This window comes from Dreissena polymorpha, chromosome 1 (assembly GCF_020536995.1).
Source record: "Dreissena polymorpha isolate Duluth1 chromosome 1, UMN_Dpol_1.0, whole genome shotgun sequence".
Lineage (NCBI taxonomy): Eukaryota > Metazoa > Mollusca > Bivalvia > Myida > Dreissenidae > Dreissena > Dreissena polymorpha.
In genome coordinates this window covers 40,885,191-40,899,788 of record NC_068355.1, presented here as the reverse complement: position 1 = coordinate 40,899,788, position 14,598 = coordinate 40,885,191, and the positions used below count along the sequence as shown (strand labels likewise).

Sequence of the window (14,598 nt, the reverse complement as noted above, 5' to 3'; positions counted from 1 at the left end):
CACGAAGTTACTGTTGTGAAAGAATCCCGCTTTGGTGCGAACGTTTTGAAAACCTTTTTCTAATTAGAGAGTTTACTTTTGTCTTAATTCTTTTGCACAAGACCCAGTATGTGTTGTATACGGATTTTTTATATATTTTAATGTCATTAGCTCAAAGGTGACAAAACATTTATTAGAATGTTTTCTCACATACTTCACGCTACATCTGGTGTGCCTAATATAAGGCATTTGATCGTTCTATTTACACAGTGGACTTTTTACATATTATTTTTAACACAAATTCACATACTTTGCCTACTAAACGGAACACTATGCTTACGTATATCAGATTGCAAGACAAGAGCTAGAGACATTGAGGATGTCAAGATTTAAAAAAGAAAGCGGCACTAAGTGTGTACCGCTCTAGAAAGCGAAAGGTACATAAAACCCACCCATGGAAAAAATACGTCTACGTACCACGACAGTTGAACACACAAAACGATAACATAAACGTGCAAAATAAACTTATGTAATGAAAAACAAAAAGGGTTAAGCCGGTTTGTAACTATTACAAGTTTGATAAAAAAAACTACCATTATTGCGATTCTGAATACCTAAAGCGATTTGGAATACCCGACGCGAGCTTAGAAGATGCATATCAGTAGATAGTATTGTAATTGCAAACTTAAATATTAATTCTTTATATTCAACACAATTACATTTAACGCATTTTGCCTCAACAATATTGATATGTGTATAATACTTGGCGTTACACATTTTGGAGGACCTAGTTTTAAACAAGTTCTGTAGTTGGTGAATATATCATACTCGCAAAAGTGAATTTGTAGTGGATAGGAAGAGTTGTGCAAATGTAATACACGAGATGATTTCAGTAGAAGTGATCAATATATACCTGTATTTATTTCTCTGGCATACTTTTGAATGCATATTATTTAAGACTGTTGTATTTAGGAAATATAGTATTGGTTCACCTTAATATGTTAATTCGTTTGTTCCTTATACACTTTGCCTTCTAAACTTATTTAATGTAAGTATGATGAAGGAAAAACGAATTAGTTTCGACCCAAGGGATTTTTTTACTTAACTGTTTACCCCAATTTTTCAACTTAAATACACTTAGTATAACGCCGGATGAATATATGGACTATTTAAATGATTGTTTCGAATGAAATCCCTTAGAACTTTGGTCATATCACTGCGTCGACGTACAGCGTATAGGACATTACCCTGTTCAGTGTCAGGAATTCCGGACTACTCATAGTATGTTCATACGACATATTGAAAAAAAAATGCCCACTTAAAATTACGCGGTAAAATCCATCTCGCAGAATGTCGGGGTCAGTAATCGGTCACTAAATCGTCAAGGGAGACTTGATCAATAATGTTGATAACAAAGTATTGCTTTCACGATGAGAAAACAAACTCTACCAAAATAGTATAATGTCATGATATCAGGGAACTCGTTTAATTATCTAACCAGAAATGTTTGCCGTACTCGGTTAGCCTGTGTGGAAAATCGTTCCTGAAAGTCTGAATGGGCTGCCGAAATTGCCAGTTTGTTATAAATAAAGAAGTATGACATCAATTTTCTATCGACAAGTATTGTACTCAGATGTTTAATTGACAAAACGCAATCCGTTTTTTTTTAACCGCGTTATGCGAAAATGTGTGTCATGACATATTCCAGCGTTGCTTTAGCTCAGCGTGCACATATCACAGTCTGGTCAGGAGATACCTAATGAGTCATGAAGCCTTGTCTGACTGTATAGCGGACATCGTAGCTCCTTGCCAGAATGCGCAATTGCATACCGTGTTTTATAAGCGAACATGATATTAATGCATCAAATAACTCGACGTAAGTAAACAACAAATTTGTGACAGGTTTTCATTCAATAACTTTATATTCCGACGTCTGCGATCTTTACAAACAAAACATACACTCAAAGGAAGCTCCAACACCGTAGAGCCGGATGGGAGAATTCATTTTAATGAAATGTAAGTATAAAGTGTCTTTCCGAGTTAAAAAGCAAGTTACCACTCAGAGAAAATCATCAAAACGACGCCTTTGTCACTTCAAACAAACCTAACTAAAACACAGTGAGCTCTCGTCTACGCACGCCACATGGATGTAATACCATAACTGAATATCTGTACACAACAGTTCAGTTAATGATCATGAGCGCTCCGACTCCAGCTGTGTACCAAGGCTATCCTCAACCTTCACAGACCGGATACCAACCACAACAAGGCTATCATCCACCTTCACAGACCGGATACCAACTACAGCAAGGCTTTCCACAAACTTCACCAGCTGGTTACCAGCCTTATCGGGCTGGATACCAACCTGGTGGGTACCAACAACAGACTAGTTATCCACCGGCTACAAAGGCAGGGTACACGCGAGATCAGACTGGTTACCCACACGAACCTCAGAGAGGTTATGCCGGAAAACAACAGTCTGCTTCACCATCTTACTCACCATCAGGTATGACAGAAAAACACAAGTATAAAAATCTATATCCCCATTTACCATATGCATGTTTTTCGCTTGTTGACTGTAAAACTGTTGTAATTGTCAAAAATATCAGATGCGTTTTTTTACTTCCAACAGTTGAAATGCGGAATCAAAGAATATGATTTGTTTTGTAAAGACATCACGCCTGTGTAGCCTGTTATTACGTTTCCTTTAATAATTTCTATACATAGTTTCTTCCAATTTATTGACAATTTAAACGCAAACGAAAAAAAACACACTACGAATGGTCATATTGATAACATAGGAGTCACTTTTTACATCTGTCATTCTGTTGTGAATTTTGTCTGTTTTGCAAAGCATTTAAAGATTAAATAAGTAGTTGGAAGCTATAACACGTACTTTATTGTATGTAGCGCCCAATATCAACATGACTACATACTGTGCCAAGGTCATAACAATTTTCAAAATAATTTTACTATGAAACAATTAAATCTCAATATTTGAATAGTAAAATATTACAATTATAAACATCTGTGCGAACAGAAAAACAAATTGTCATGTAGGTTGTTATCACTTTCAGTACTTAGTTACAATGAAGAGCTTATTTTGGCAACACATGTTAATTTAAGTCAAATTCGGCAAAATATCATGGAATTTTACTTCCAAATTACAATTCCCACTCTAACTGATTAAAATACAGGTAAATGTTCTCCTATCTGTTGATTTCATGCATATGCCATCCTGAACACAATTTCTAGAGGGTTTTAAAAGATCAATTGTTCTTATGCTATCTCGGGGGAGTTAGAAACATATTGCAGGCTGCTAAACAACATGGCTGTCGAATGTGTGGCCGTTTCGGGAAAGCTTGTGAAACATACCTGCTTGGAACTGGTCCTATGGCGTTATGGTCCTCATCTTCATTGTTATTATACTTCGGCGTTGTAGTTCCATTATAAAGGATCTTAATGACATACACAAATCTATGGAAAAGTCCCTGTAACATGTTTAATAAAAATGTATTAAACAATTTACTACATTGATCGACATTTTATTGCAATTTATTTCCAGAGATGTTTACCCTTAAAGCAGAATTTGAAGCTCAGTTTTATCCATTTGCATGCTCTGTCAGATGCTTTTTCATGTGTGTTTACATCAGCATGTATGAACACAAATATTGTAAAGAATAAAAATCACCCAACCGCTTCATATCCAAGGGGTCTAGTAAAACATACCTCAGTTGGGAGGAACGTTTCTTTGTCCAAGTGGGATTTGAGCTGTCATTTAAGACGGACCACACATCTCGAGTCCTTTTGCAATCTATCTACAAAAGAATAATGAATCCTATAAACCCAATATATAATTTAAAAAAGATGTACAACGAACATTCTGGAACATGATCGGATGACAATGATTTGGGTCATAAGATGTTTATGTTTAGCTATGAAAGACAATGCAATTGCAATCGTTTGATATACAGTATGGTTGAAAATATATTGGTAAATTTGAAAGTTTTGCAATTAAAATGAGAAAATTATATTGCTTTAAACAACATTGATATATTGCTTTCTATTAAAAGTATTAAATAAGAAGTTTAGACCTGGTAAATGTGTTATATGTCTGAAGAAACAGCGTACTTTAAGAATGTCTGATAGAATATGTGTGAACTATTGTACTAGCTATAACGTTACATGTTTAACAAATAATCTTCACACAAATATATATGTGTTGTCAGTGCCGCCAGCACCCTCGGTGCCACCACAGCCCTCAGTGCCGCCAGAACCCTCGGTGCCACCACAGCCCTCAGTGCCGCCACCACCATATTCTCCTTAAACGTCATGAAGTCATCAGTTATGAAGCCCACATTTGGACATAAATCTTCATTTTTGTCGTGTTTGATATCTTTGATAACATGTTTCAAGTAGTACACAGTTCTTTTTATTTATCCAAGTATAATCGCGATCTTTTCGCACATTATTATTTACCCCTCATACCCATGGAGTTTTTGATATTTTGTAATACTTTTGCATTTTCAGTCTAATCGTGATTCGTATAATTGTTTATTTTTACACAAATAATGAAGTCCAAAAGGTAAAAGAGTTTGTTAGTTAAATACCATTATTTCTTATAATCGCGTTTATACGTTTTTGTAAGATATAGAAGTTTTGTTGATGTCAAATAATGAAGTAAAGTCATTTTACAAATCTATAACCAATTATGTTAATGTATTTATATAGAAATCTTATTGCATGCAGTTTACTCAGTACTCATTTTAATGTGCTTGTGCTATGAATCTGATAGTTGCTTATTCATTGTTTTATAATGCATTTTTGTTAAAACCCCCAAAATGGGAAGGTATGCTGGAGTCTACATATTGATATGTGGTAAATTTTGTATTGTTGTCATTCGAGCACTTTTGTCAACGTTGGTTAAGATTGAGATGAAAACTTCTCATGCTTCATAAAAACTAAAGTTATAGTGATTTTTTGTTTATTAAATGAATTGTATGACCCTATTCTTATATCTAGGGCAAACGTTTGCGATTGAATTTCTTATTTTTGTCAAATTAACAAATTGTTTGTTATATTATAATATTGATGTACACAATTAACTTTGAGCCAATAAGATTTTAAGAGATGTATTGGCACAAAAGGTTGTTTTTAAACAAGTGAACCATTAAACATCGTATGGTGGTTCTCAACACAGTTTATTCAATAAATGTCCATGGGTGTCAAAACAGGCCCCGCTATGATGGTCATTAAATTAAAAGGTTTGGTATATGGTGATTCTCTACCAAATTGGTTAAATCCTTTTCTCTTGGGTCAAAATTTGCTTCCAATCAGGAGGTAAAATTGTTTTTTATAAATGTCTCGAAATAATCGGTCGATAAACAAACACGGCCACAAAATGGTGCAAATTTTCTTATGTGTAAATGGCTCGAATGAAACACTTGGTTAGGCGCCACGTCCAACTTTAAAAATAAATGGTTTGATAACAGGCACACGAAGTTGCTCAGCACAGTTCAGTTCCCCGAAGTTTAAAGTGAGAAACTTGGACCTATGGCCCTCATGTTGTTTAGAAAGGGAAGGGAGAATTTGCATCATTAAAATGTTTTAATTATTCATTTATTATCTTTATGTCGGATATTTTCAACAATATCCAGATACGCAGATCTTTCGAATATTGGTTTTAATTCCTTATATAAAATCATTGAACTAGATGATGTTACACTAACATTCCAGTTAGTAATATACTGATCTCGTTATCTGTTTTAAGTAACGGAATAAATTGATTAGAGTTCACGGATTCGGGAAATAGCCATACATCATTAAAACCGGTTTGGTTGAGAATGTCCCGTACTCTCGATGACCAATTGTTTGTGTTATTTTTGCGTTCAATTTCTAGTCTCTGTGATAGTAAAATGTGTTAAAAAATACAATTACTCTGTTTTACCGTATATAATTTCAAAAATTATTTCACGATCCTGACATATCTGTCTAAATACAAGGGAAATCGACCAACTTCGGCAAATAGCGATAATGAGTTTGTTGACATCTTTACATTTAATATTCTTTTACAAAATTTACGATGAACGCGCTCAATGTTTTCAGCTTTCATAAATCCCCAAACCTCAAAGTTATAGTTTAAAATTGATTATACATATGCATTGAATAAATTAAACATGGTATTTATAGGTACGTTCATGACTTTTGTTAGAGAGAACAAAGAATGCATTGCCTTTAAAGCTTTGCCATACAGTGTATTTGTTGCGGCCACAAATGAGCCACCGCTTGACATGACAATTCCAAGGTAATTTAAATTGTTAACAATTTCTATTTCTTGACCGTTATAAGTCCATTTTAACGTATTACTAATTGTGCCTCCTTTCCGGAATACCATGACCTTAGTTTTTTCAATGTTGACTGTTAAATTCCACTTATCGCAGTAGGTTGCTAAATTATTTAATGACTCTTGGAGACCCTCTGGTGTTTCAGAAAATAAAGCCGCGTCGTCAGCGAATAATAATTAATATATCGATATTTGATCTAGTGTTATTCCGGCGTTTATTCAATTTTGCAAATCGAATTCGATGGCGTTAATAAAGAGAGAAAACAATACGGGCGAGATTATCTTCCCCTGAAATAGGCCGACGTTACTACTAAATAAGTCTGATAAGCTACCCATGTGTTTAACCTGTGATTTAACTTCATCGTACATGGATCGAATAAGTGTTAAGAGTTTTCCGTCGATTGACAGCCACCACCAGTGCGTCGGGCAATTTAAACCGCCATACAAATTACGTCAGTGTAATAGATTCGCGTTTGTATACTTTTTTAGAAATAACTATCCATTCTGAAAAGGCCACATGATCTAAATGAATTACTGAGATTACTTTTGTCCACTAAAGGCTTTATTTAAACAATGGACATTTGAACACCATGGTAATCTTGTTTAACAATAATTTATTATTCATGTGGGGTTGTGGACCTTTCTATGCTGGAATTATGCTGTTTTAAATAATTTGGTACACTAAACATTATTAAGAAATTAAGAAAATTGCATCAGCCATTACGCTTTAAATGTTTAAATTATGAAGAGAACTTTGAACATAATCAAGGACATAGATCTCGTCAAATTTGCAATTTAAGTCCTTTGGGAGCAGATATTTGTAAGTTTATGACAAAGTGCTTGCATTTGTAAAGATGTTTATTTTTTCATTGCGCAATACAATACAGCTGTATGCCGTGTTTACTTTGCTTGTCTTTTGAATAATATTTGGTGTTGCATGCAAAGAATAAAGTACGCATAACCTTGTGTACTTCTTGTTTGTTCAGTCCCATATATAAACATTTATTTAATGCCAGTATAAATATAAACTCACTTGCTACTTCAACGTTGCTGTTAGATCAGGATTGATGCCGCATGCAGTAATTTGTAGCAAGTTGTTATACTATTGTTATTATAATTTTATGTATGTAATTGGCATATGTTACAGTAATATAATAAAATCACAATATTATTATCTTATCCACAACATCATATAATAAGGGACAATGAATGCAGTTTCAATCTTGTAATATGAGAAACGTGCCACAGTACTTCGACGGAGAAGTTATTCGTGTCTGCAGACGGCCAGACGTATGACAACAATTGAATATTGTCTTGTACATGGGATACAATAAAAAAAATAACATGTGTTTCCAAATGCTTAAATATGACTGGGTTCGAGAAAAGCTAACAATTTCTAGATGTAATAAATTTAAATGTTGTGCACATGACATGTAACGCAGATTTTACCACAGAACATTTATATATAGTGTGTTCATTTTATGATGATAAAACTTAGAAATATTTAGTTTTATAACTGAAAAATTGATACATATGTATGCTATAAATGTGTAAAGGTTTTCGTTGCTACGCCCATTTAACCATAGAACATTTATTCATTTTGTGTATTCATTTTTATCATAATTCAGGTAATAAATAAAGCAATCGTAAAATATAAAGATGAAACTGTGTATTACTCTTGAATTTTCAAACTCCAAGTACAGTAAGTCTCTAATATAAACTTGCATATACAATCTTTAATTAATTTCCGCATAAATAATTAAATTAAAATAATCAATTTAAAATAGTTCTCGTTAATAAATTTCATTTGGAAAAATCAGTATCAATATGTACCTTCCTCAACTGCAAATTCTTATAATCGTTTGTCTTGTAAGTAAATTAATTAATATTAGATATACAGTTGCAATATTTGATGCAATTATTTGTGAGGAAACAGTAATACTGAACATTTACCATGCTCTAAAATATCCATTATATGCATATTTTGATGATTTAAATCCTGAAAATTATAAAGCGTTGCAACGCGAAACGATTGAATAATTTTTAGATTTCTGTGGTTGTCGTTATATTTTGTGAAACTACGAGGATTGCTTATAAAAAAGTATAAAATACAGCCTGAATTGTATGTGCACGTATGGCCGAGTGGTGTAAATGGTATACTTTTTACTCCAGGACTCAGTGGTTCGAGCCCTGTAAACGGTTACTTTTTTCTTTTTTTAATGTTATTCTTGATTTTCTACTGGAGCATTTCAGATCCAATGTTTACATTTATCAATGTAGAGCATTAAATTACAAACCTTATACATGCCAATATCTGTGAAAAGGTCCCTTAAATGCAAAAGTCGTATTATAACAGTGACAAATTACAAAAAAAGTTGAAACATGACTGGTTACGCAAAAAGCTAAAATTGTTGACTCTTAACGAACCACTTATGGTTTGAATAAATTACATGAAAAAAATGCAGAACAAAAAACTGCATCTCATATACCGGTTATTCGACTAGCTCATTTGGTAGAAAGCTTGCATTGCACGAGTTCCGGTACATAACTTGTGTGGGGATTTACCATACGATACATTCAACATCATTTGCTATTTTCTGGAATAAATAAACACGAACAGGTCATAAATATATCCCTTATGCGCCCAATATAACAACTTAAGTGGTATTGTGTGTTCGCAGAACAGTAATATAAATCCAAGTTTCAAACATATCAACGGTACATGAAAGCGTAAGTTTTTGCAATGGACAAAGCCGATTGTTACGAATATTGACGTATACGTCGACTATCTCGAGAATCCTCCGCAAAATAGATCATCTGTCTGATCAACCAATCGAGACAACCGACTCCGGAACCTCCGTATGATAAACTATATCGTCAATTCAAAACTTCCGCTTTCGGGTTGAGAACGTATTTTTTCAACTGTTTGTTTTCAGTATGTCTCTACAAAAGACACGCAAATTTATGTCGATGTTACATATATTGTGTTTGTTACGATGCATTCGGTTGATTGAACCCGATTTTATCGACATACACGTGACTTATTTTGTTATGGCTTTCGCCTTTTAACAGGAAGAATTTTTAGCTATAGGTAACATGCACTAATAAAAGCTCAAAGCATTCAAGAAGAACTAATTATGACAAAATAACTTAATAGTATTAGGATCATTTGAATGATTGTTATATAAATCGATAAAACGTTTGCTATGTTAAGACGTACATTTTAGAATGTCTGAATAAATATATGATGTATGTTGCAGCGATTTTTTTTCCTTCTTTATTAAGTACCGGAAAACGGCACTTTCCCAATCGGGGAAAAACTACTCACAAAAGCTCTAAGCATTCAAGAAGAACTAACAACTGGTCTATTGCAAAATCGAAAACAGGTTGTTTAGGAACAAATCTTTCTTCTGAGTGTTGGACTTAATAAAAATCAGGTTTTTATCTTTTGAATTCTCAATCAGTAGCACGATTAACGAGCTTGCTTTAATATTTTCGTATGTTCTCATCGCGCTATTTAAAAAAGTTTACCGTTTTCGGATAGCCGCCTGTCCTGTATATTCGGTCACTTAAGAGTTAAACTGACTTTCTACTGACGGAAAAGGTTTTCAGCACAAGTGAGACATTAAATTAAACATTTTATAGCATCGCAACAAAAATGTGGCACAATAATTAACATACCAGGTGTTTTCTAGGAAAACCGATTCTAGGAAGGCATCCTAACAACCCCGATTTGTTCATAATCTTTCCAACCATTCTGTTCTGAGATATTTTGTTTTGGAAAACATAAATTTTGTAAGTAATTTTGATGTTAATTATAAAATAATTATTATAACACATTAATATACACAAACATACTGTTTGTAAGTGAATATATTTAGAATAATTGGCATTTAAACGCTAACATTGATTCCTTGCCGTTAAATTGATTAAATGTAACACATCCGAAAAATTTATTTGGAAGTCTTCTTCGGCTATTTGTCTTCGACTAGTTTATACAAAAAATGTACTTCAAATCATTTCACAAAAATATGTGACTTTTTAAGTTCTACAACATGGATACAGTTAACACTTTTTCAGTAGAATATCATTATATAAAATGCACTACCGGAGACCATTATCTATAAATTGGCATAAGTGAGTAACGATTTGTCAATAATTTGTACTTTGTTGAATCGCAACGAGTTATATAAATTGCATTGTGTTTCGTGAATCGCCACTGTTTATGAGTTGTAATTCAACATACATTATAGAACAGGTGTCTAGAACGCAGCATTGCTGGGTAATTCCTTTTTGAGTTAGAAAAATATAAATTGTTGACCTTATCCATAGTTATCAACCATTTCAGAACATCAGACATGAGACGAATTCTTTTGTTGGGTCTGTGTTTGGCAGAAGTGCGTGTCGGTAAGTGTGCAATACAATTAGTGTTACCAATTTCAAAAAAAAAAATGGGTTTTTTTTATACCAGATGTAAAATATTTCATTCGAGTTTTACACTTAAATACTTAAATCCAGAAATTTATATTTCATTCGAGTTTTACACTTAAATACTTAAATCCAGAAATTTGATAGAACTAGGACAAGATGATCTAGAGCTTTCTGCCCCTTTTTAGCCCCACGAAACTAAGACGCTGTAAAATCTGTCCGACACATGACCAAAACGATAAATGTCGGACAAATAATATAGCGGTGTCAGACACAATGGCTCGTGAGACTATTGAAACGTTCACCAGTATTAAGCCTGCATGTCTGATATTTACCAGATGTCTGACAAGATTCAACTGGTATTAAAACTAGTTTGACTCTCAAGCCCTAATGAGGTTTTGCTGCAATACTGCTTGTCTGAGCTAGTGAACATCAGAAGTGTTTTTCTTTAAATAATACATTATAAGGCACATTTTTAATGGTGAATAAATACTTTTATGTGTATACATTTATTTTACATGATACAGAATAAACCATGTCTTGTTTTAAGCATACGTATCACTCTTCTAGGTCGGCATTCCTTTGCTGCCCCTTATCATCAGTAGCTGCATCTTTTGTGATCCTAATGCTTCCCTTATATAATTATCGAAATAAACCAACACATGATTGAACAACGTAATCAATTAAAATTAAAATTTGCTCAAATATTAACCATCATCGGACGACTTTACATCCGCCGTCTACTCAACGACCACTCTTATGATGTTAATGGTCAACTTTGACCATAAAATAAATTCTTGAACAGCCGTAAGTTTAATATCTAGATTGTGTATCCAATAAATTTGCACAAATGTAAACCATCATACTCATATAATGTACTTAGAAGATAATTTTTCAGTACGTTTGTAAATGTTTTAAAGCAGGCGAATGACCTTTGCATTCTTTTAAAATTCAATACAAAGATGGATTCCTTTAGATAAACAATAAGGGATAAATTCGTTGACTTGATGGTTAAGTACAGTTCTCTCTTACCTGGATTGCCTTTAAAATATATTTGTACAGAGAGTCACTCCTTGATCATAATGATATTTTGGGAACATTTAATTGTTACACAACTCATCATATCCATGAAAAGACATAGCTTACAAACCTTTTCTTAAATCGGTTATTGCATGAACAGGTATGCTGGCTATAACCCATATTTATTTTGTAAAATAGTGGGTAGAACATTATGTTGCTATTTGCCATTTGTTTTGTCTACAAATGAACTCATACTTCTAATGAATCTTTCCATAAATCATTTTCTATTTGTGGTAACCTTTTGTTTATACCAATCAATGGAAGCTCTAATTATATGCAATTTCCAATGTAAGTCTTGTGTTTCGTTTCTTTATATTGTAATCCAAGAACTAAAAACTGTCTGTTTATCTTTGCTAAAATTTTCCAAGCCATAAAAACAAAAAAAAGCTCATAAATCTTGTTTAAGTTATCTGTTGCAGGATTTAGTAAAGCCATAAAAAGTCTTATAACTTGTATTTTTCTCATTGTCGTTAACAGTCTTTGTAATTGTTTTTTCGTTTTAGTGGTTCAGTATAGAAAACTCTTATGACAAGGAATTTTGATCATTTATTCTTGCAAAACAGAAATTGAAATCCAACTTTTATAACAAACGTTCGGCATGAAAGCAAGTGAATTTGTTGATGTAAAATTTATCAAAACAAAATAAATCGTATCTGTTTCTGACAAATAATTTGTGAATACGCTATTATAAGTGTTTTTGGATGTGACGTCAATGTCACGTGACAACTGTTATTAAAAAATATCTTCCAATGAACGTAACACGAATAGACTATTATTTATCACTATATAAACAGAATACCTTGGGTAATCGACAAAGGTATCGTTCATAATTTGATTAGATTATCAATATATATGAATTGAAATCAATTTCTAAGACATTAATATGTATTACTTCAAAAGAAATAATTTAAGTTATCATACTTTTTATCGGAAATAAGCCGTTGTTGATGTTACATGTGTTCAAACTGAATGGTTGGGGACTTAACAATACTATCAACTGACCAACCATCTAAACACTGGTCATCTGAGAACAGCGGTGATCTGTCTGCAACGGCCACTTTAACGCTTTCCATTGACTGACCGTTGTTCTCAGGTTAAAGTGAACATCATAAAAAGTCGCATATTTTTGTCTATAAATCTTGCTTTAATAAAGCATTTTTGATTATTATTAACAAATGTTTTAAGATGTCTTTATCACCTTTTTTCTTTACACCTGGCTAAAATGTTGCAAATTGTATTAGCAAAGTGATAGGATGCCCAATTTAAAAATATTGTCTAGGTAAATCACCCTAGAAGATACAAGCTATTCAACCTTAATTTGGGATATTTATAGTTTACTATATTTGACTGCATGGTTTCACAATTTTAGACAAATACTCCCAACTGTGCCCTGAACACTTTGAGAAGTCTGCAGTGAAAACAGTCGTGTTGATGTGAAACGACATTATTGAACCACACATAATCTCCGTATGTCATTTGCTTACTAGATTTACATCGTACTATGATAACTCTTATATGATAAACATAAATTGTGTTTGTTTTTTTTTATTAAATATTATTTCATGAAATGAAATTTAGATAACTGTGACTCTTTAAAAAAATCAACACAGCAAAGAGTGGCCTCCTCATCCCAATTTTAATTTTGCTCAGCCGAGCACATATTGCTCTTTGGAAGCGTTTGCAGTACCGAGTCGTCTGTGAGTGTGTGTGTCTGTCTATTTACTGTTTCATTTGAACAACTCATCCTCCTGAACCACTGGACAGACTTTTAATGACACTTCACATGAATGATATTCAATATACCCTCTTTCAAAGCTGTTCAGATTGTTCCGGTCACTCGTCTCTAAAACCAGACGGGTACTGGCTTTAAAATTGGTTTGTAACATCGACTTGTGGTCCTCTACTGAGTTTGTTCAAATCATGACCAAAGGGACAAGACTGGTCCATTATTTATTACCTTATTTATACAAACATATATAAAAGATCAATAAAAAAATTAAATGGCAAGGGTCAAGAGTTTCATATCTGTGTGTGTACCAAAATGTTGTGGACCTCTACAAAATTGTTCAAATAATCCCCTGAGGTCTAAATTGGCCCTACCGTGTGGGTGGCCTGTAAACCTTATATGTACTGCGTAAAATGTTTTTAAAAAGTCTTTTCCGAAACTTTAAGGCAAATAGGTTTGGTATTGGCATATTTCATTCGCCAAAACTGGCCACACCTAAGACTTTTTCAGACCAAATTAAGTCTGTGTCATACGAATAATTAAAGTACTGAAAGTCCTGGTTTGACGATGCTTTTGAAGAGGATGGATATATAGCGGATATTTGTTGGATTCGGTGGAATATCGATTTTCCCAGAAAAACAGCGAAAAATATCGATATTTTCACTGTTATTTTTCACTGTTTAAAACAGTGAAATACCAGTTTATTTCACTGATATTTCTGTATAAATCACCGGAAAGCATAAAATAAAATATCGATATTTTCACGGTTATTTTTTACTGTTTAAAACAGTGAAATACCAGTTTAATTCACTGATATTTCTGTATAAATCACCGGAAAGCATAAAATAAAATAAAATAAATAAGCATCCATTTAAGTTTATCTACATCACCGCTATTGTGTAATTTTTATTGCTTGTCATTTATCCGCAGGTCAATAGTTAATGGTTGTGGTGCAATCGTTTTCGTTCTTGGACACTGCACTCCCTTCAATGAGATTTATTTATGATAGAATATCTCATATTTGAACTTACAATTCTTTTTG

At 33.1% G+C, this 14,598-nt stretch overlaps 1 protein-coding gene across 11 annotated transcripts in view; it reads left to right on the top strand.

Moving 5' to 3' along the window:
* LOC127877631 (uncharacterized) overlaps positions 1-5,095 on the top strand; it is a 155,174-nt gene extending 150,079 nt beyond the window's left edge. For all 11 annotated transcript variants that reach the window (XM_052423766.1, XM_052423714.1, XM_052423784.1 and 8 more), the window contains 2 exons: positions 2,162-2,485; positions 4,209-5,095. In XM_052423766.1, coding sequence (XP_052279726.1) covers positions 2,162-2,485; positions 4,209-4,306 — 422 coding nt within the window. In that variant the 3' untranslated portion in view covers positions 4,307-5,095. The remainder of the gene's footprint in view (positions 1-2,161; positions 2,486-4,208) is intronic.
* The last annotated feature ends 9,503 nt before the right edge of the window (positions 5,096-14,598 follow it).